The sequence below is a fragment of the Plasmodium cynomolgi genome, chromosome 3 (genome assembly GCF_000321355.1).
Source record: "Plasmodium cynomolgi strain B DNA, chromosome 3, whole genome shotgun sequence".
In the NCBI taxonomy this organism is placed as follows: domain Eukaryota; phylum Apicomplexa; class Aconoidasida; order Haemosporida; family Plasmodiidae; genus Plasmodium; species Plasmodium cynomolgi.
Window position 1 is genome coordinate 112,672 of NC_020397.1, and position 19,821 is coordinate 132,492.

General features: G+C 42.8%; 4 protein-coding genes across 4 annotated transcripts in view; all 4 read right to left on the reverse strand.

Moving 5' to 3' along the window:
* The window catches only part of PCYB_031200 (hypothetical protein), a gene marked incomplete at both ends in the record, with an annotated part of 4,012 nt that extends 3,120 nt beyond the window's left edge, over positions 1 to 892 (reverse strand). Inside the window, 2 exons of the mRNA XM_004220790.1 lie at positions 32 to 87; positions 835 to 892. Of these exons, the coding sequence (XP_004220838.1) occupies positions 32 to 87; positions 835 to 892 (114 nt within the window). The remainder of the gene's footprint in view (positions 1 to 31; positions 88 to 834) is intronic.
* A 1,713-nt stretch (positions 893 to 2,605) lies between these two features.
* On the reverse strand, positions 2,606 to 4,208 carry PCYB_031210 (6-cysteine protein; the record flags this gene model as incomplete). Its single annotated transcript, XM_004220791.1, has 2 exons — positions 2,606 to 3,559; positions 4,125 to 4,208. The coding sequence occupies 2 exons, from the start codon at positions 4,206 to 4,208 to the stop codon at positions 2,606 to 2,608; spliced, it is 1,038 nt and encodes a 345-aa protein (XP_004220839.1).
* A 1,652-nt stretch (positions 4,209 to 5,860) lies between these two features.
* Positions 5,861 to 7,245, reverse strand: PCYB_031220 (6-cysteine protein; the record flags this gene model as incomplete). The annotated part of the gene is made up of 1 exon (XM_004220792.1): positions 5,861 to 7,245. A coding segment is annotated over one exon (1,385 nt), but the record flags the coding sequence as incomplete, so codon positions are not given.
* A 1,669-nt stretch (positions 7,246 to 8,914) lies between these two features.
* On the reverse strand, positions 8,915 to 9,593 carry PCYB_031230 (Pf52-like protein; the record flags this gene model as incomplete). Its single annotated transcript, XM_004220793.1, has 1 exon — positions 8,915 to 9,593. A coding segment is annotated over one exon (678 nt), but the record flags the coding sequence as incomplete, so codon positions are not given.
* Positions 9,594 to 19,821: the final 10,228 nt, after the last annotated feature.

Here is a 19,821-nt window from a genome sequence, read left to right on the forward strand (position 1 = left end):
TTTTTTTTTTTTTTTCTTTTTTCTCCCCTACTTCTTCGAATTCTTCGTTTCCGAATTGCCTTCCTTCGACTCGGGTGAATTTATTTTCTGCAAAAGGAAAAGGAACACAAGTTTGATGGCGCGATTTATTCTGGCATTCGCGAAGCGTCTCTCAAGTTGTTTGGACACAGGCTGTCTTCAGCTTTGATACACCTTTGTGCGGTTCACCACATCGCCACGACGCAGCTAAGCCAAGACGCTGCCACTCCGTTACGCCCCTTCTCCACTCGGCTTACCATCGTGCTCATGTGCTTGTCGGCAGGAGTCGTCAGCCTCCTTTGCGGCGTTGACTTTATATGGGCGTTTAAAAGATCGGTGGGTTAGCGCCAATACGGACTGCAAAGATGCATTCACGGGAACGAGGCGATACGCTCACACGCAGGTGGGCATACATATGTCAGCAGGTCAACTCGTCTGATGATATGCCGGTCAGCAGGTCAACTCGTCTGAAGATATGCCGGTCAGCAGGTCAACACCCTTGTAAGTATGCGCGCATATGTTCGCGTGTACGTGCTAGGCATGTATCACTATGGATGTTAAAATGATATCCTCCGGGGGCGTAGGAGAAAAATGGATCGTTTTTTCCTTTTCAATGTGGGCGGCCTTTCTCTGAGGGGTAAAGAGGGTTGCTCTCTCTTTCATTCTCCCTGTTCGCTAGTTCCCTTTGCCGCCTCGTTCATATGCGCTTAAACGTGCTGCGCCTAAATTCCTTCAGGCATACTATAAACAAATGGAAAGGGGAAAAAAGTTCCTTTCATTTGTGGATTACCCTCACGTACATACAAACATACGTACGTACGTGCATATCTTTTTGCATACGCCCTTGGTACACGTATATTGCATTATGCTTCATTTTTTTTTTTCCCTTTATCTTTCAGTTCGCCCCAAAAGAGGGAAAAAATATATACGTACACAAATTTGCGATTGCAACTACGTATTTTTTTTTTTTTTTTTTTTTTTTTCTGAAGGTGGAAATCGTCATGTGCGCATAATACAGTTGTGTAGGAAAAGGGGACACTGTTTTTTTTTTTTTGCTTCGCTTCTGCTCCCTCTTTGTTTTCTCTTTTTGCTCCCCCTTTGTTTTCGCTCCTTCCCCCACTTTGTTTTTCTTCCCTTTTGTTGCTTTTATTTCCAAACCTTTGCTTTTGCGCTTTGCCTATCATTGCTCAAAGCAGCGGGGGGCATCCAAGAAAGGGAATACTCGACAAACCCGTACCATACGTATGCTGCACCTCTTGAGGAGCTCCATCGTAGGATCCGCATGTGAACACGTACTCGAGCGGATGATTCACATACAGAGGAAAAATAAAAAAATATAAAAAAATAAAAATAAAAAAAGGGAACGGAACCGACAGCTGCGGAACGCTAATTAACCAACACACAACCACAGGCAGGAATGCAGAAATGTCGAGAGAAAAAAAAAAAAAAAAAAAAAAAGGACCGATCGAAGCACATTGATAGGATTGTTTTATTTGCCCCTCCATATTTATAACGTCCACTTTGTAAAGGCAAACGGGGTGGCACAGCCGTGGGGTCACTTCCAGGCCCTCTGTCCCATCCTGTGCGTCATCCATCACGCAGTTCTCTTCAAGTAGACGAAATTCTTTTATTCATATCTACACATGCGGACATCCTCACGAACCTATGTGATGATGGTGTTTCCCTTGGGGGGTCCCCCTTAAACCATTCGCAGAAAAAATAACTCCCTTTCCAGTCGGCGGGCGAACCTGTGCAATGCAGAGGTGTCTCCTTCGCGCAACAGGTACAAGACAACTGCTCAGTGCGCGTAAAAAAAAGGAAAAGGAAAAAAAGGACATTCGAAAGAAACACAGGTGCCTGTGCAAAGGCAAATATGCATACACACTTACCGCGACTGCCCACATCCGCTGCTCGTCCATTTTTCACAAAAATCCAATTCCATCACCGGCCCAGTGACAACAAACTGGACTGTAGACACACCTAACTAAGTGCGCTCTTCTTCGCACCTTAAAAAAAATTTCGCATCTTTACTCCGTCTTAAATTTAAAGAAGGTCAAATAAAGTAGAACAAAATAAAACGAAATATAACGAAGTAGAACAAAATAAAGTAGAATAAAATATAATAGAATAAAATAGAACAAAATAAAGTAGAACAAAATAGAATAGAATAAAATAAAACAAAATAAAACGCGGGGGAAGGAGCTGTGGGGGTAGTCCACAACAGGTGCCTTAATTAAAACGCGCAAACCGCTAGCCATACGTGAAGGAGGGGGTAACACAAATGATACTGAGTGATTAATTATCAGCGGCAAAAAAATGAACCGTGAACGAGTAGAATGGTGCATAAATACTGTGGGGGAAGCAAAAGAAAAAAAAAATAAAATAGCACAAAATAACGCAAAAAAAAGTGAAGTGCAGTAAAGATCGTTTTTCCTTTTGTAGCTTTCGTTAATAAGTGGGTGCGAGGGCGCCATCTTGGGGGAAAAACATGTTAATTGTGAAGTGGGGCCAGTGGTTGCTTGTACCCGCGCACACCACGTAGCACTTCGCTACAGCGCTCACACCACGTAACACTTCTCAACAGCGCTCACACCGCTGGGGTGCTGCTGCGCACGTGGTATACCGCAATGCCCTCGCCCTGCGGATACACACAAGAGCAGAAGAAAAGTAATTCCTGAGGCACGTGAGCGGGGATCCATAAGTAAGACGTGGTCGAAAATTTTTTAAAATTCGGATCCTTGGGGAAGGCAGAGGATTCGGGGTAGTACTTCGCATTGGGAAAAATATTATTTATGTTCATCTTTACAAAACTAAAAGTATGCAAAGAAAAGGACACCGTGCTAAAGCAGTTGGAAGGCTCCAACCGAACGTCGTTATTTTGGAGGCTCTCCTCAGTGTAATTTATACAGTTAATCCCAACTATATCTCCCGGATCGGCTTCAATCTCACACACGAAGTGCTCATCATGTAACTGCGGACTAGTTAAGAATTGATGTTCCCCTTGATTATTACCAAAGTCACACCCCTTTATGTGTTCATCCTTCGAATCTGCACCAAGAACACTGTTCGACTTTTTAATTTTTATTCTTATATAAGGTGTTATTCCTTTGTATTCTTTCTTCGTGTCGCAGACGCATACAATACTCATGTCTTCCTCCAATTTCAGGGGCATAATGTAGATGCCCAAATTATACCTGTCGTACAGAATCTGGTTTTCTAGTATAATCCCAGGCAGGGTTGTATATATGGGCTCTTCATTATTGCTAATTATGAGTCGGTCCTTTATCCCCTTATATCTGAAGCAGTAGCTCGAATTGTACGTCTTCATGTCTTCCCCCTCATTATGTACAATCGGACACAAAAACTTGATGATTTTGTTCGGGTCGTAGTCCACCACACAGTGCTCCCTTGGGTAGTCATCCAAGTTACAGATGTAATAATTCCCTAATTCGATTTCTTTCAAATATAGCGCATATACTGGGGAATACACACACAGGCATATATATATACTAACCAACAAAGAGTAAAACACTTTTCTCATCTTGAAAAAAAAAATAGAAAAAAATATAAAAAAGGAAAAAAAATAATATAACAAAATGAAGCCGAGCATATTCGACACTACTGGAAGGCATGTGCTCATTTTTCCCATCGTCAGTTCTGCAACTTTCTCCACTCGTACCAAACACACCTCTTTTAACACCTTTTTTGTGTGCAAAAATTGGTTCTATATTTTTGGGGTGCTTCAAATGGGGGAAAACAAGTCGAACCAGTCGAACGGGTCAACAGGTCAACGGGTCAACAGGTCAACGGGTCAACAGGTCAACGGGTCAACGTGCCAACGGGTCAACAGGTCAACGGGTCAACGTGCCAACGGGTCAACAGGTCAACGGGTCAACGGGTCAACATGCCAACGGGTCAACGTTCCAACGTGGCAAGAGCTGTTGCTGGGGAAGACAAAAAAATGTATACCCCTGCGAGTGCCTATTTGAATGGGTCAAAAAGGTAACCTCGACGTACACAAATGTGCATGTTCAATGATGCATGTTAGCCTGCTTGACTATGCCGACATGTGGGGGCGGCAATCTGGAGACGCTGGCAACTATCACGTCGGCGAATGGGCTGATGCCGACTTGACTGATACCAACTGGGCTGATACCGACTGGGCTGATGCCGACTGGGCACTTGTTCATTTGTTCTCTCTCCCCTTTGCGCATGCACAGATTTACCCTTTTTCGCGTTCCGCGCAACCCTGCCGTGGAAGCGGAACGGTTAACCAAAAAGGCGCGCGGGAGAGAGCCACTCAAATTGGCAGTCGGAAAATCAGTTAAGTTAAGCCAACTTTTCTCACACATAAACTGGAGTAAATATTTGCGCATTTTGCACAGCTTATGCGATTTGCCCAAACAGTAAGCGCTACAAATTTTATAAAAGTACACACATTTAAGTCAAAATGGCGTATCCAGAAGTTTCAATTTTTCTCTCCTCAATTATATTTCCAAAGCAAACCATTTGCATGTTAAATGTTTCGTAAAACGGACATAATTTTACAAGGGCGCAATTTTTTTTTTTTTTTTTTTTTTAAAGCATGCAGCCATGCACATGTATAGATTTAATCTCAGTTGTGTAACTAGCTCAGAGTTTGCAGGTGCCTCACCATTTCAAGTTATGTCTTTCCATACACGATGCTTTTTTCTGATCATTCTTTACTCCTCTCTGTTGCGTGTTTTCTTCTTTTTATGTTTTATCTCCTTAAGGCAATACATTTTTCAAACGCGATGCGGAGTGAACATACGAAAATGATTCCTCACATTTTAGCAGTCAAATGATTGGAATATATTTTTTTTTGGGAATTTTTTTAACACATGCCCCATTACGGTCTCTATTAAAATTTTTTTTTTTTTTTCTCCCAGAATAATTCTCTTATTTTGCATTTTTTCGATTTTTATTTTTTTTTTTATTTGTGTCATTCCCATATTAGTAGCGCTTATGCTAAGCTTGTGCAAAATTATGAACGGTACATACATTTTTTTTTAAAAAAAAAAAAAAAAAAAAAAAAACTAGACCCGTTCATACATTTTATTAACATTTTTTCCCTTTGCAAATAAAAAATTTCCCATTTTGGCTAGTTCGTTAATAACTACGTTTAATCCTTCCCCGAACGGTATTCCTGTGTTGGCTTAATTTTTCCAGAAGGTTTCAATCAGGGGGTAAATTGGGAAACCCAAGACAAGTTCCCAAAAGGACACCCGAAAGCTCGCTTACAACATAGTCGAATGAGGATTGTTCGCACAGAGCTGCTTTGGTAGACCAAAAAAGAAGCATTCATTTTATTAAAAATTTAAATATGCACAGTTGAGGTAGTTATCACGTTGGTTTTTTTTTTTTTTCTTGTTTGCACAAGTTCGTTTTGCCCCCACAAAAAAGCAGCACGGTTACGTGTGAAGGTGGGGAGTGGATAAGCCCGCGAGTGGCACATCCCGCGTTGTGTACAGATGTGCTACCTGCGCGCCGGAAAGGCGGCACGGGTGTAAGGCACGAATGAAAGGCGCGAATGAAAGGCACGAGTGAAGAGCCAAATGCGCGCACAGCGGCGCGTTAAACTGTAAAACGCGTTAAAGCGAGGAATGGCGGAAAAAAGTAAAAAAAAGTGTATCAGAAGAGTGGCAAAATGGTGAGGCCAAACCGGCGGCAGCACCGCGCGCGGAGTGTACACGCACACACATATGTATATATATGTGCGTGCGCGGGAGGCGCCCCCTACAGGGACGAGTAACCCGCGCAGATGAGCGCCAAAAAGGAAAGTATCAACGAGTTGAAGGAGGAAAACTGGGAAGAAGAAGACAATCCAAAGAGGTTCTGCCAAAGGGTCCTCTTCTTCCGTCGTTGCGGGCCCCTACTGAATCCATCGCCCATGCCCATGTTATAAGCATCGTAATTGTGGTCGTTAAATAATCTGTTTCCAAAATTTTCGCGGCTAATGTTTTTATCACTACTATAGCTGTAGGCGTTGCTTTCGTTGGTCGATTCGCTTACACTCGATTGTTTTCCCTCGTTTTGGTAGGGACTCTGACTCTGTCCTTGATAGTCGCGTCTCCTACTGGGGTGACTTATCCCCGAGTTGTAATAAATGCTGTTTATATTATTATAATGGTTATGAATGTCTTCCGTCCTTTCGTTTTCTTGCTTCACATCTGTTTTGATTTCACTTTGGCTTTTCCCCTGGTTGGATTGTGCCCTCGCGTTTTTTCCATGTCCTGCCCATTCCTCATCTGAATTTTCTCCGACATTTCCCCTTTCGATAATTCGATCCATCCCACTGTTCGAGTCAAATAATAAATTATTTACAGTCTTCAAATAAATGAACATGGATCCCACATATTCCCCCCTTTTGCATGAGCAGCTGATTTTCCCTGTCATCTTCATGTCTTTGGGTAGGATCATATAAGACATGTAGGAATGCATTTTGGATAATTTCACATCTGCTGTTGAATCTGGAATGACTCTCGAGTTTGGGATCAAATTGTTAGTAGCCAAAGTGATATCATTTCCATAGTGAACACTATGGAAGCAGTTGTTTGGCACTAGCTCCAAGTTCTCATTATACGAATGGTTCCTCTCCTTCTTGTAACAATTAATTCCTATCACATCCCCTGGGTAAGCATGAATCACACAAGCAGAATTTTTATTCAAGTCAATGTTATTTGTTAAGTCTCTTCTTGACAATATATTATATCCAAAATCACAACCTTTTATTTTTTTTTTCGTTTTTTTAAACACCAATTTCATCACATGCTTAATTTCTTTATTACCTTCTCCGTAACATAAGCAACTCAGATCGATGTCTTTATTCGAATAGGGGGTACTAAAAAATAGGAAGTGCCCTTGCAAAGTGGAGTCGTTAGTACCAATTAAATTTGGAAACAATTCGTAGGTATCACTATCTGCGGAAAATTCACTGGGATCACTTAGATTTATGAAGGTCCTATGGGCACACGTTGCTGGGACAATACTTGACTTGTAATTAATGTATTCACCTGAGTTACATATAAATAAAAATGCCTTCCCGAACTCATTCTCCAGGACACACTCTTGGGCATCGTCTATCCTTATATCTATAGTACACACGTTCACGTATCCGATGCTGACCAAGTCGTTTATCTTCCTGCACACTGCTGTCCACTTCCCAAGGAAGCAGGCCGCTAACCAGCCCAGAAGAACCCTCCTCATCCTTTTGCCCGGTTCGAGGCCACTCAGCGAGACGCAGTCGGTAGGAAAGACTTCTGCGGCACGGCAAAGAATGGAAGCAAAAAAAGGAGCAAAAAAAGGAGCAAAAAAAGGAGCAATAAATGGAAGCAAAAAATGGGGCAAAAAACTGTTGCGCAGTAAATCGGGTAAGGAGAACAAGTCTGTCGTAAAAAAAAAAAGGGGGGGGTTATTTGACAAACGGATGCGCCAAGTTTGTCACAAAAGAGGACGACGTGGAGAACTGCTGAGCTCAGCCAAGTCTGTCACAAACGCGGAACCACGTGACAAACGGATAGGCCGAGTCTGCATGGTTCCTTCGTTAATTCTGCGGGTGACTCACAAAAACCAAGTCATCCAAATGTTGAAATCACGAGGGCAATCAACTTCGAAAAAAAAAAAAAAGTCCTTGTCTCGAAGTCAAAATGTCCACCACTCGTGTTTTCATTTCACAACGAAATAAAATCTGCGATCCAAAATGATTACAATGTGTGCGCATGCAGCGACTTTTGCACATCTGATGAAGGCATTGTTGTTGGCAAAACTTGAGAAACTCATCTCATAACGCAACTGACGTTTGGAGAGGGGAAAAGGAGAGCGCGCGCCGCGTCATGGGACGAAAAGCACATATAGAGTTTTTTTTTTTTTTTTTTTTTTTTTTCTCGAATTAAGTCTCTATACAATTGCTGTATGTTTTGGTTAATGATGAGAGGGTGCTGTCTTTTCTCACCACTGGGGGCCATTCTGTTGTTCATTCTCTTGCCCACTTTTTTGCCCACTTTTTTGCTCACTTTTTTGACCCCTTGCATGCAGCCAAACAAAATTCCGCCCTCCCCAAAAAAAAAGCAGAAATGAGAACGGCGAAAGGGAACAGCACCTGTTGCCCCCCTTTCGCAGGAAATTTAAATGAACATTTTTTTTTTTTTTTTTTATCCCATCCGCTGAATGGCCGTCCAGCATGAAGTTAAACGAATTAATCCCCTTTTTGCCCAACGGACAGGTACCTGCATGATGACTACATCATGCCTACATCATTCCACACTTCGTTTCCCCATTTCAGAGTGAGTGAAATACAAAAGAGATGGGGAAACCCGCCTGGTTGAGCATGGAGAAAGGGAAAGCCCTTCACTCTTTTTTCCCACACGGAGGAAAGGAAAGGAAAAACAAATTTATGCGTGCGAGGTGTGCAAGTCAGTCTGCTGGGAGAGGCAACTTGGCTTCTCTCTACCCCCACCTCCGCGCACTGCAATGTCGTGGAACAGTCATCGAAGACACCAACAACTGCACCGTTGGGAAGTTCAAATGGTTGAAAAATTGGGTAAGGAGAAAATACAAGTGAAGGCGAGCCTCCAAAAAAGGCAATGCACTTAAAGTGACGCCATAAAATGACAAATTTGAGAGGATATAAAGGGACGAAGTGGTTCATTCTCTGAGCGCTGCTCCAGGGATGGCGCGAACATGGCGGAGGGGCGAATGCGGATGCATACAGAAGTGCTTCGCGATGGGGTGTACTCGATTCGATTCGTCATTTCGCCGCGTCCTAACTTGGGCACTTCACCCCTTCTTAACTTCGGCGCTTCACCGCGTCTTAACTTCGGCACTTCACCGCGTCTTAACTTCGCCATTTCACCGCTGCGCCACTTCACCCGCTCGCCTAAAACAAACAGAGGAGCAACACGGCCAAGAGCCCAGTCACCACGGAAGAGGACCTGGCGTCGTTCTCGCCGTACCGCGGTGCCAAATTGTTTCTGTTCCCGCCGTCCTCCCCCTCGTTTCCATTTATTCTGTTCTTCCACCTGTTACTATATTCGGCATCATTTTCCTCCATGACGGGGTGCAGCTTATCCGTTTTTATAAAATTCAACGAGATGGTTCCTGTGTAGGAGATGTCCTCCACATTGTCTGTAATGGAGCAGCTGCAATGCACTTTTAGGGTCTCGTTTATTTGAGGGGGAACCACCAGGTAAGACAAAAATTTGGGCATCATAGGATCATGGACGTAGGTGGCTAGTCTGGGTATAACCTTAGCTCCATTAAATACTCCGGAAATTTGCACCTCTTTATTATTATCATTTAAAACTACGTGAAAGCAGAGGGCAGGATTAACAACGACGTTACTGTACCTGTTGTGAACTCTGCACCTAAGGGACACAACGTCATTCGCGTGCACATCTACACTGCACACATTTTTATACTTTACATTGACACTCTTTTCTAAGGAATTTTCATTTTGCTCTCCTTCCTCATCAGCATAGTAAAAATTACAACCCTTAACATTTATTTTCTCGTTTTTGGCTATTTGGAGGTTTAACATGTACGCCTTCTGCTTGGACCTGTCAATGCAATTACAAGAGAGGAACAACCCAGTAGTCATGGTATGAGGCACGTAGAAATAATGTGTATTGTCCCTAGCATTTGTGTGTATAATTAAATTTTCGACATACTCTTCAAATTTTTTTATTACATTTCCGTTGGAGGCATCAATTGATTTCATTTTACTAAAACATGTATTGTCGTTATTTACTTCACGTCCGTTCATGCGTACAACTCCTCCGTTATTATTTTGTTCTGAGTCCACCGGACAGTACACTTTTATTTCCTTCCCAAATTCAGCTGTTACGTTACATTCTTTGTTTTGGTTAAACTCGGACAAACACGCAATCACTTCCTTCAAGTTCTGAGTACATAAAACGTTTCTTTTCACTACCAGTAGGAAGGCCAAAATGGCAAGGAGGACTGTTACCCGTAGTGAACTAGCCATTTTTTTTCTGTTCTGCAGCTAGTCGGAGCGGCGAAAAAAAAAAAAAAAAAAAAAAAAAAAACTAAACTAGCTAAATTAGCTAAATCAGCTCTCCCCTTAGCGCATCTCTACTTTCACCAGAATGTTTCCGTTTCCTTCATGGAGACTTGTTGCAACCGGCAGATGCCTCTTCGAAGGGAAACACGCGTTCATAGCTGCGTATGTACGTGTGAACATTTCCTTTTTGTACATGCGCAAACAACGCAGAAGACACCACGGGAGGGGAGCAGCGGCTTGAACAGAAAAGAAAAAAAAAAAGAAAAATCACAGAAAATATGATAAAAAAAAAAGGTAACAAAATATAAGTGTGCATGAGAAAAGATGAGAAACCACGGGAACGCATCAAAAAACGCCCAAATGAAATTTCCTTTTAAACTTTTTACAATATGCCAAGAAGACGAAAAAACAACCTCTGAACTTTTCTGCATGCCTTTGGAAAAACTGCTCATTTTTTTTCCCCCCTGGGAGCCTTCTTGGAAGACAGAACTTTGAAGGAATACCTTCCAAACATAGTTGCGCATATGTATAAACGCACATGCAGATATTGAAAATGCATTCTGAGCATATTTTCATTTTTTTTTACTCAAACTGAAGGGGGGGAGAAAATTGCCGAATGGACCATCACGACAGACCTTTCCTATGTTGCCAATCGCTGCATCAAGCGTGTCACCAAGTGGCCCTTAGCAAAGTCCTTTTCTGCATGCACGCATGCATGCATGTGACAGGTGGAATTTTTAACCCTCCGTGTTTCGCACCTCTAAGCGATATGCTAATTTGGAACTATCCTGACAGGAAATTCCCCCTGGGGAGGGCCCGAACGGGTGAACCCCCTCCACAGTTAAGGGAAAAGGAACTCATTCTAAGGAGAACCCAAGGGGAGAAGAACCCCCTTAAGGGAACCCCCCAATTATGGCTAACTGCGTAGGGGAAAAAATCTCACAAATGGAATTTGCCTAAAGCAAAAAAGAGAATTATCTCATGGGGATGTAGTAGTAAATTTTCAAAACGATATTTCCAACGAGGAGAAGCTACACTCTTTTTCACTACCCGTTTGGTCGCTCCATCGGAGGAGGGTCACACTTTTCTACACCCATTTTCGCACTCTGTGCTTCCCACCGCAGAAAAGCTGAGAAAAAAGGAACATGCGTCTGCCTGTACATAGTACATACGTATGTCCAAAGAATTCTCAAAAATGCGTCACGCAAAAATTATTCCAACAGGAGCGGATTAAATTATACTTTTTCACCGTTATAATCGCATCATCACGATTATGAAACGGACTTTACGAAGATGCGCGGCATGCAGTTGTACACTTGGCCATTAAAGCGGAATACACACCTGAGCATACAATGCATACACATTTACATGAATTTTTTTTTTTTTTTTCGTGCGACGCGATGCATTCGCTTCTGCCAACTTGCTTCCTCCGTTCTTGTGGAGTGAAGCATTATATTGGGGACCACCTCCGAACATGCGCCATAGAAGGGTTGATATTAAAAAAAAAAAAAAAAAAAAAAAAACACCAAATAGAGAGATCCGTGTGTACTTCACCATCGTAGATTCAGTGTCCATCTGTGGAATGCTCATTTTGTAAAAGCGATCCGAAAGCACACATGCGCACTGGCACATCTTCACGTGGATGTTTTGCCTCCCCATGCGTGTGTCACAAATTTAGGAGGTGACTCGGGGGGTCGAGGCTCATTGCAACGCGTGACAACGCATTACAACGCATGACAGCTCATGACAACGCGTGACAACGCATGACAGCTCATGACAACGCATGCCATCTCCCCTGATCGGCCATACCAATTTTGAAGAAACAAATCGGAGGTCATAAATCAAATTAAATGAGCCTTCCACGATGTGGTGATATTTGCCAATTATCTTTTACTGCAATTCTTGCAAACGAAAATGCGCAAGGGAAGAATCCTAAAGAACGCATAGCACATCCTCCGCGTGGCAAGCCTAGATAAAACGAAAGTGACGCATCCATGTAATCATCCACCTTTGCAATCGCGGGTCACATCAGAACTATGCTAACTGTTTTTTTTTTTTTTTTTTTTTCTCCTGGGTGCTCTGCACACATCATCGAAATTTTTGCACATCAATAAAAACGCCTCCTTTGGGGCACTCGAAAGGAGGCACATAACTTTGTGGAATTCTACAAGTATCGAACAGCCCAAAGGGGGTGTTCCAACATAGGGGCATACGCGCGGGGACTTTTTTCGCGCTGCTTTCTCTTGGTCGCATTATGAAGCGCCCACATTTTGACGTTCGTGTTGCGTATTCCTTTTGGCATCTTCCGCTTGGCCGCTATGCCGCGGCATCGTTCTGTTTTAGCTTCGTGGTGTGGTACACGAGGGGGTGAAAATCGAAAACCACAAGGGGGGGCCTCAACGCGCGGTGTGTGCACACGAGGTTAATATATATGTTTATTTGTTTGTTTTTGTTTGTATTTTTTTTTTTTTTTTTCGCCTGAACGTGCAGGCATTCTTCCGCTCAGCAAGATCGATCTGTATCTCCGCGCGCAGTTGTTCTGCTTCCTGTTGTGCCACGTCGCGTTGTTTTACGACATGAATCGTTTTGCTTCATTTTGCTACGCTTCTCTGCGTTCGCCTATCTTCGCGTCGTTCTCTTTTCGTTTCTTTTCTACCTCCTTTGCTTCTCTTTTTCGCGTCCTCTATCCAACAGGCTCACGCGAGAAGCGCATTTCCCTCCGCGATTTATTCCAATACGCGTACACACCCGCACGCCTCGTATGATCGCCTGAGCAAATAGAAAAATGTGGAATTTGAAAGAATAAAAGAAAAGAAAAAAAATAAAAAACAAAACAAAATAAAATAAAACAAAATAAAATAAAACAAAATAAAACAAAATAAAACAAAACAAAGCAAAACATGAAATGAAAATAAAATAAAATAAAACGAGATTAAAAAAGAAATCTTTTCTCATGTAAAATTATTTCACGCACATGTTTCACTTAATTTTTTCTTTACAACCTTTTTTTGCGATTGCCCTGTTCAGTTACCCCTTTTACGCATCTTTTTTCATTTTCTGTAAGTTAAGCTTCCCACAGGAAAAAGAACCACGCAACTGATTTTTAAATCACCCATTTCTCGTATTGCCAATCACGCCTACATGTGCTGTTAAAATGAAAACTACCCGATGGCGTGGCTACATGTTGTTGTTTAACCGATGAACAGGTGAACGGTGAACGAGTGTGTGCATAGAAAATTATTTTTGGCTTTTTTGGGGGTGGGTAGTGGTTCCTTCTCGCTCCGAGCAAGAGTAATTCCTTCCCTTTTTTTTTTTTTTTTTTTTTCCCTTTCTTTTTCTTTTCCCCCATCACGCTCGCGGCACAATTTTACCCTTGTGTATGTATGTATGCCGCCTGCACATGCGTACGTGTGTATCTTCACCTGTGCCCATTTACATGTATACCTTCGTGCACACCCACCTACACGTATGCATTTTTTTTTTTTTTAACTTTTCTCGCCACCTACGCCGGACAACACTCACCTTTGAGAGGAAATTCGCGAGACGCAATTCTCCTCATTTCTTCTACATATTTTTTTTTTTTTTTTAATGTACCCTTTTTATTGGATATGCCTATCCATTTTGCATCCTTCACGAAAATGCAGCCACATGTTTTAGTGGCCTCCTCAATATTCACCACACAGAGCGTTCCGTATATGCGCCAAACAAATGTGGGTGCACGTTACATATGCATGTAACGCTTATATGTACCCGTTTGGAAAAAAAAAAAAAAAAAAAATGATGACGATGATATTTTTCCTTTTGACTGTCATGCCACTGTGACCTTCTACACACAGCTAAAACGGCCCCAAACTGAGTGGTACATTTGAATTGGCTTCATGTAAAGCAAAAAATTTGTTACTATCTGCGAACATTTTTTTTTTTTTGGAGAAGCGAAAATATAGGGGGTGGGGCATAACACACGGTGCCACCGATAAACACTTGCGAGCATGCACGCGCGAAATCAGGTCACCCCACTACTTGCATGTGTCAAAGTATCTTCTCATTTCGCACTTAGGGAAAAAAAAAAAAATTCTCTACATGCGGGAGCTGGTCCCCTCCCCCCCCCGTTCTACGCAAATACTTATGCATGCGCATATATTTACATATGTATGCACACCTTTGTCTGCCATCCCAACCCGTTCGTTTATCATGTCCATGTCTGCGTCTATTCGTGTGCCCGTTATCCCACCTGCACGAACGTCTGTCAATGTTCCTACGTGTGTTGTGCCACTCACAAACGAACGCACGTCAGCGCCAAATCAATCCAGGGGTAAGTTTATAAGTGGCCATCCCACCCTTGTCGCTGCCCCTCCATTTCACTTGTCAAACCGTATTATCGACACTTTGTGAATGATATCCCAACTTAGTTTGGCACCCCCGTTCACTCTCATGTCATTGCTATAATTATTTTTTATTTTCACTTTAGCATTACCATTGTTATTTTATTTTATTTTATTTTATTTTCAACCTTTCGCGCCATGTTTTAAATGAATTAATTGCACAACGTGTCGCAGACCTTTGCGAAGTGTCTCCCCTCCTTCCAGTGCCTACACGCATATGCATGTGGTGGGTATTTTCCACACGAGCGAGTTTGTTCTTTCAAGCTACAAAGAAGCAACCGCGGTTAGCTCATTCAGTTGTATACCACAACCCCCCCGTACTTTGACTGCACCTTTTACCGTTAGCCTTCCCCCCCCAGCCGTAGAGGCTAAGGATAACTTCATGAATACCTACATATGTTCATTTGCTTATGCCCCCATTGTGTACACATAAACATACGGTCAAGTGAATCCCCTGTTAGTAAATTGCGCCTATATGTGTATGTAGACTTATGCGCACAAATATTTGCCTTTTTTTTTTTTTTTTTTTTTTTTTTCCCGTCGTCTCCCTTTTTAAGTGCGTCCACCCCGGTTTGCACCACACGCCTATATTTTAATTTATTACCTGACTGAAGTAGCTATATATATATGTATATTTTTTTCCTTCTTGCAACTCAGGAGCGTCTCGAAGGACGCTCTTGAAGAAATTCGCGAGAGTCCCCGTCCCGCACGTCCGTTTGTTTAATAGTTTGTTTGTCACCCACATGTGTGCACCCCCTCCCCTGGGTGAGAATAGCCGGACTAATCGATAACCACCTTCTCATTATGTAGAGCAAATAAAAAGAGGGAGACTTTTCCCGCAGTCCAGTTCTTTCCCCCATTCATATGTATACCACATGGAGTAACCCACGTCGCATCGCACTTGCACACACGTAGGTGCCGAGACGCACCAAGTGATGACTTACCCCTACATACGTTGTACATATATATACCATGAACATGGTGTAAACCTTTTTCCCGTACACTGCGTCCCCATTAATGCAGTGCATTTTAAAAAAAAAAAAAAAACGGGACTGAACAAAACCGGTTACTTCTCACCCCCATTGTGTACCTTTTTAATGCTTCAGATTTTTACCGCTGATGAATGTGTAACTCTAACCCTCCATGTACAGTTCAAACTCGTAACTGAAGTCATTTTTCGTCCCATTTTTTGTCCCACTTTTCGTCCTCTGCGCACATGCCGCTCTGAAGCTGCATATTGTACCATCGATGGTTCCCCTTTTGGCTGCCAACTTCTTCGTACTAGCTTGAACTGTGCATATAATATATTATAAAAAAAGATACGTTTTCCTTTGCGTGTCTTCCTCCCCTAAGTGGGACTACCTTGCGCAATTAAGGAACACCTAAACGTGATGCAATAACCTCCGCGCCTTCCAACCCTGGAATCCCTACTCCGTACTCCCCAACTGGCATTTTCTTTACACTTTTCCCGCCGTACATTCGTATTGTCGCATACAAACCTGCGCGTAATTCCATTTGTACATACCACCTCGTGTGCCCCTTTACACATTCATCATCACGTTAAAGTAGCTACAAGGCGTAGCGTCGCTATGTATTTTATGCCCGTGTTACACAACAGTTACAATATTTTTCTTGAGAACGAGTGTGCCTCGACTATCACACCTATAAGTGCAGTGCATGCACTGAATGTATGCATCACTGGGGATTTCCACTCGCCCCTTTTTGCACATAAGTTGAGAGCAAGACAGTAACTGTTCTAAAGAGATTTAACCCTTCTCCGTTGGACAACTCTTCGAACGTTACATATTTTATTTGGAAAAAAAAAAAAAAAAAAAAAAAAAAATTACAAAAAGGTACACCACTCGTGTGTGCATTATCTTGAGTCACCACCGCGCCACACAACACCGAGTCGTTTTTTATTAAAAAAATTTCAAGTGCAAGTGGAAGTGATGCTTTAAAATATTCCATTGTTGTCCTTTTTTTTTTTTTTTTTTTATTTTAAAACCTCCGCGTGATTTCCTCGATGGACTGAGTGGTCATCCATTTTAATTGCTCAGCTCATAGGTACCACGTGGGGGTAGATTGTCTTTCGTTTCCTTTTAACGGAGCCAGGAAGAGAAAGGCGAGAAAAAAAAAAAAAAACTTGTGCACATGACTAGGCATGTCCGTGTGAAGAAAAAGGGGATTCAACAGAGGCACACACATTTATGTGTATGTGTAGATATCAAAATTTTATCTGTGTATATCTCCACATGTATAGTTACCCCTCCGTGAAAATCGATCTTTTGTACCATCGAATTAAGCCAAACGACCTTCCAGTTATTGTCCCTCCCCCTGCTCCGCTCTACTTGATATTTATTTGAGTACACTACTCTGTCTTTTATAATACCCTGTTCGTGAGTGCTTCTATGGGTGAGCACACCTAAGACTGGATAAGTTCATTTACTGTAATTGTTACACAAATATAACCCCATCTGCGCACTCGCAAGGATTTTTTTTTTTTTTTTTTTTTTCTTATATTACTACCTTTACGCGTTTCATGTGGATGTATATTAATCGGAGAACATCATCACATATATGCGTAAAGGCTCATGTTTGCTTCTGCTCCTGCGCCTGTGCATACACTTTTCTGCCTCTCCCATTTGTTACATCAAAACAACTGCTTTGCAGACAAGCAGCTGCTAACAAGTATATCCTACCTCATACAGCCGTCGTGTAATTTTTTAATTTTTTGGAGCCGCCTCGCTTTCTTACACCTGCAAGAATACATCTATAACACAACAGAACGTGAGGTAAGCTGTTCAAGGAATCCACGTTGTCCGTTTGATTTCATATGAGCATTTTTTTACGCTGCTTGTTTGGGAAGAAGGGACTCTCCAACCGGTGGATGAACAACCTCTCCTGAGGTGGTGCCCAACTGGAAGGTGAGTCTCTCCCTTTTGGATTCGTCCCACTGCTTCACCACCATTCTCTCTTTTGTGAGAAATTTATATAAAATGTATGCATGACTTCCTTCAAATCGAAAATGACCACTTGGGATAAGCGAACCCTGGAGTGATCAACACAAGACAGAGAGCACTTCAAGAAGGCAAAGCAACGTTGCCCAGAGAGCACTCCAAGAAGGCACAGCAACGTTGCCCAGAGAGAACTTCAAGAAGGCACAGTAACGTTGCCTACCATTTGGAGGAAGCCTACCGATCTATTCGAGCATACTTATTTGTATAAACATATACCTACAATACTACATGTTTGTATATTCCCGTTAGAGCAAATACGTGTTGACGCATCGCGCTCACACGAACCTCCCCTCCCCCATCTCCCTTTCCGCACCGGTACAGGCATGTACTGATAGTGCCCTCCACATGGGCACAAATAGCCACGATTCATTTTGCCTTAAAATTTGTGTGAGCATACAAAATGGAAAAGAGTGTGCAGGATTTTTTAAACGCAAAGGGGAATGTTACCCAAAATGGGGTTCCCAGCATGGGGATAAGTATATCCCAAAGTGGGATCCCAAACATGGGGCTGAGTATATCCCAAAATGGGATCCCAGACATTGTGCTAAGTAGTTCCCAAAAGGGGGTTCCCAACATGGGGCTAAGCATATCCCCCAATGCTGCGCCAAGCATCACACAGGAACAATATAACATGATCATGTGCAGCATCAAAAGGAAAAACAAAAATGAACAAGAACAAAATCCACAACAGATGGAGACCCAACAGAAGGTAGAAAATTATTACCCACTGGACGAAGAACATCACATGTACAACCACATAGGAATGAATTACGTAGCGAATAAAATGGTAAGGTGCATAGATGTCCCGGAGAATACACCTTTTCCCCTATATGTGCAGACTGACCCAAAGAGAACCCAACTACATGCAGCGCAAAATAATGTGATGCATCACATGCAGGAATTACTTCCACACACTCCCCTCCAAACGGATATAAAAACGAAACAGTTAAATAAAAAAAGTGACCACTGCTACTGCAGTGTTGGAGATGATATGGGGGGAAACTCTCGATCGGATCAGGACAACCATTTAATGAGGCATGCAAAGAACAAAGTTGAGTTCATCTCGCTTCATGCAGATGTGCCAGGAATGAAGAAGAATCCACAAATGGGAGATGGACAAAGTTGCTTCGGTGAAAGTAGCACCAATTACAGCGCGCCTCAACTTCAAGATTTTCACAGTACCCTTAAAGTGAGCCATTGTAGTAACCAAATGGGAAGAGGTGCAAAGGAGGAGGTGCGTTGTGGGGGGGTAAATGGAGACTTCCTGCCATCTCTCCGCTCCTTTATCGTCGACGGAGCGCCTAAGATTGACCACGTGCTGAGTCACCAGCAGGGGGGAAGCGGCATAGGAAGCGGTGTGGGAAGCGGTGTAGGAAGCGGCATAGGAAGCGGTGTGGGAAGCGGCATAGGAAGCGGTGTAAGCACAGATCCGCGTAAAGATATAGAGCACACCTTTTGCGCAGATCCTCGCGGAGAGGGAGCAATGACAAACGGCGTTGGAGGTAACCCACCCAGCAGACTATTCAATCACCCAAGGAACAACGCAAACGATTATGACACCTCACACTGGGAAATAAATTTACTAAATGAAATAAAACAAGAGGTTCTAAACGAGGGGACGATGCGCACAGGTGAACTTACAAGCAACAGACAGTTGGACCCTACACAGGGGCACTACAAAAATAGGGAACTTCTCCTAGATATACAAAATGTTTGTAATTTAAATAGTGAAGAAACTCCCATGTACAGATGCGACTTTCGAGTGAGTAACCAGCCGAGGAACGAAGATGGGCATCAGAACCATAACCATAAGAATGTGTTTCCTGTTCAAGGGGGAAATATCTTTGGCAGATATTCTAACTACAGCCGGGTTAGGAGCGAACATGTCCCTGTCTACGGTGATGCAGTTGAAGGGGCCAGCCAAATGGGGCGAACAAGAACACACCAGGGGAATCTCGCAAATCAGCTAGCAACCGGAGCAAATCAGCTAGCAACCGGCGCAAATCAGCTAGCAACCGGCGCAAATCAGCTAGCGACCGGCGCAAATCAGCTAGCAACCGGCGCAAATCAGCTAGCAACCGGCGCAAATCAACTACCATCCGGAGCAAATCAACTACGTACCCGCGTAAACCACCAACCAATCAGCCAGGAGAGCAACCACCAAAGTTGCGAACTAATGCCTCATTTGAACAACCCAGAAAAACAAATTAATCTGCAGAATGCTATGAGCCTATTAGACGACTACATAAGCAAAGCGAAATTAAACAAGATGCTGCTCTCCAGCAGGGAAAGCTCCTCAACAGGAATGAACGTCTCAACTGGGAGGAATGCCCCAGCAGGAATGAACGGCTCAACTGGGAGGAAT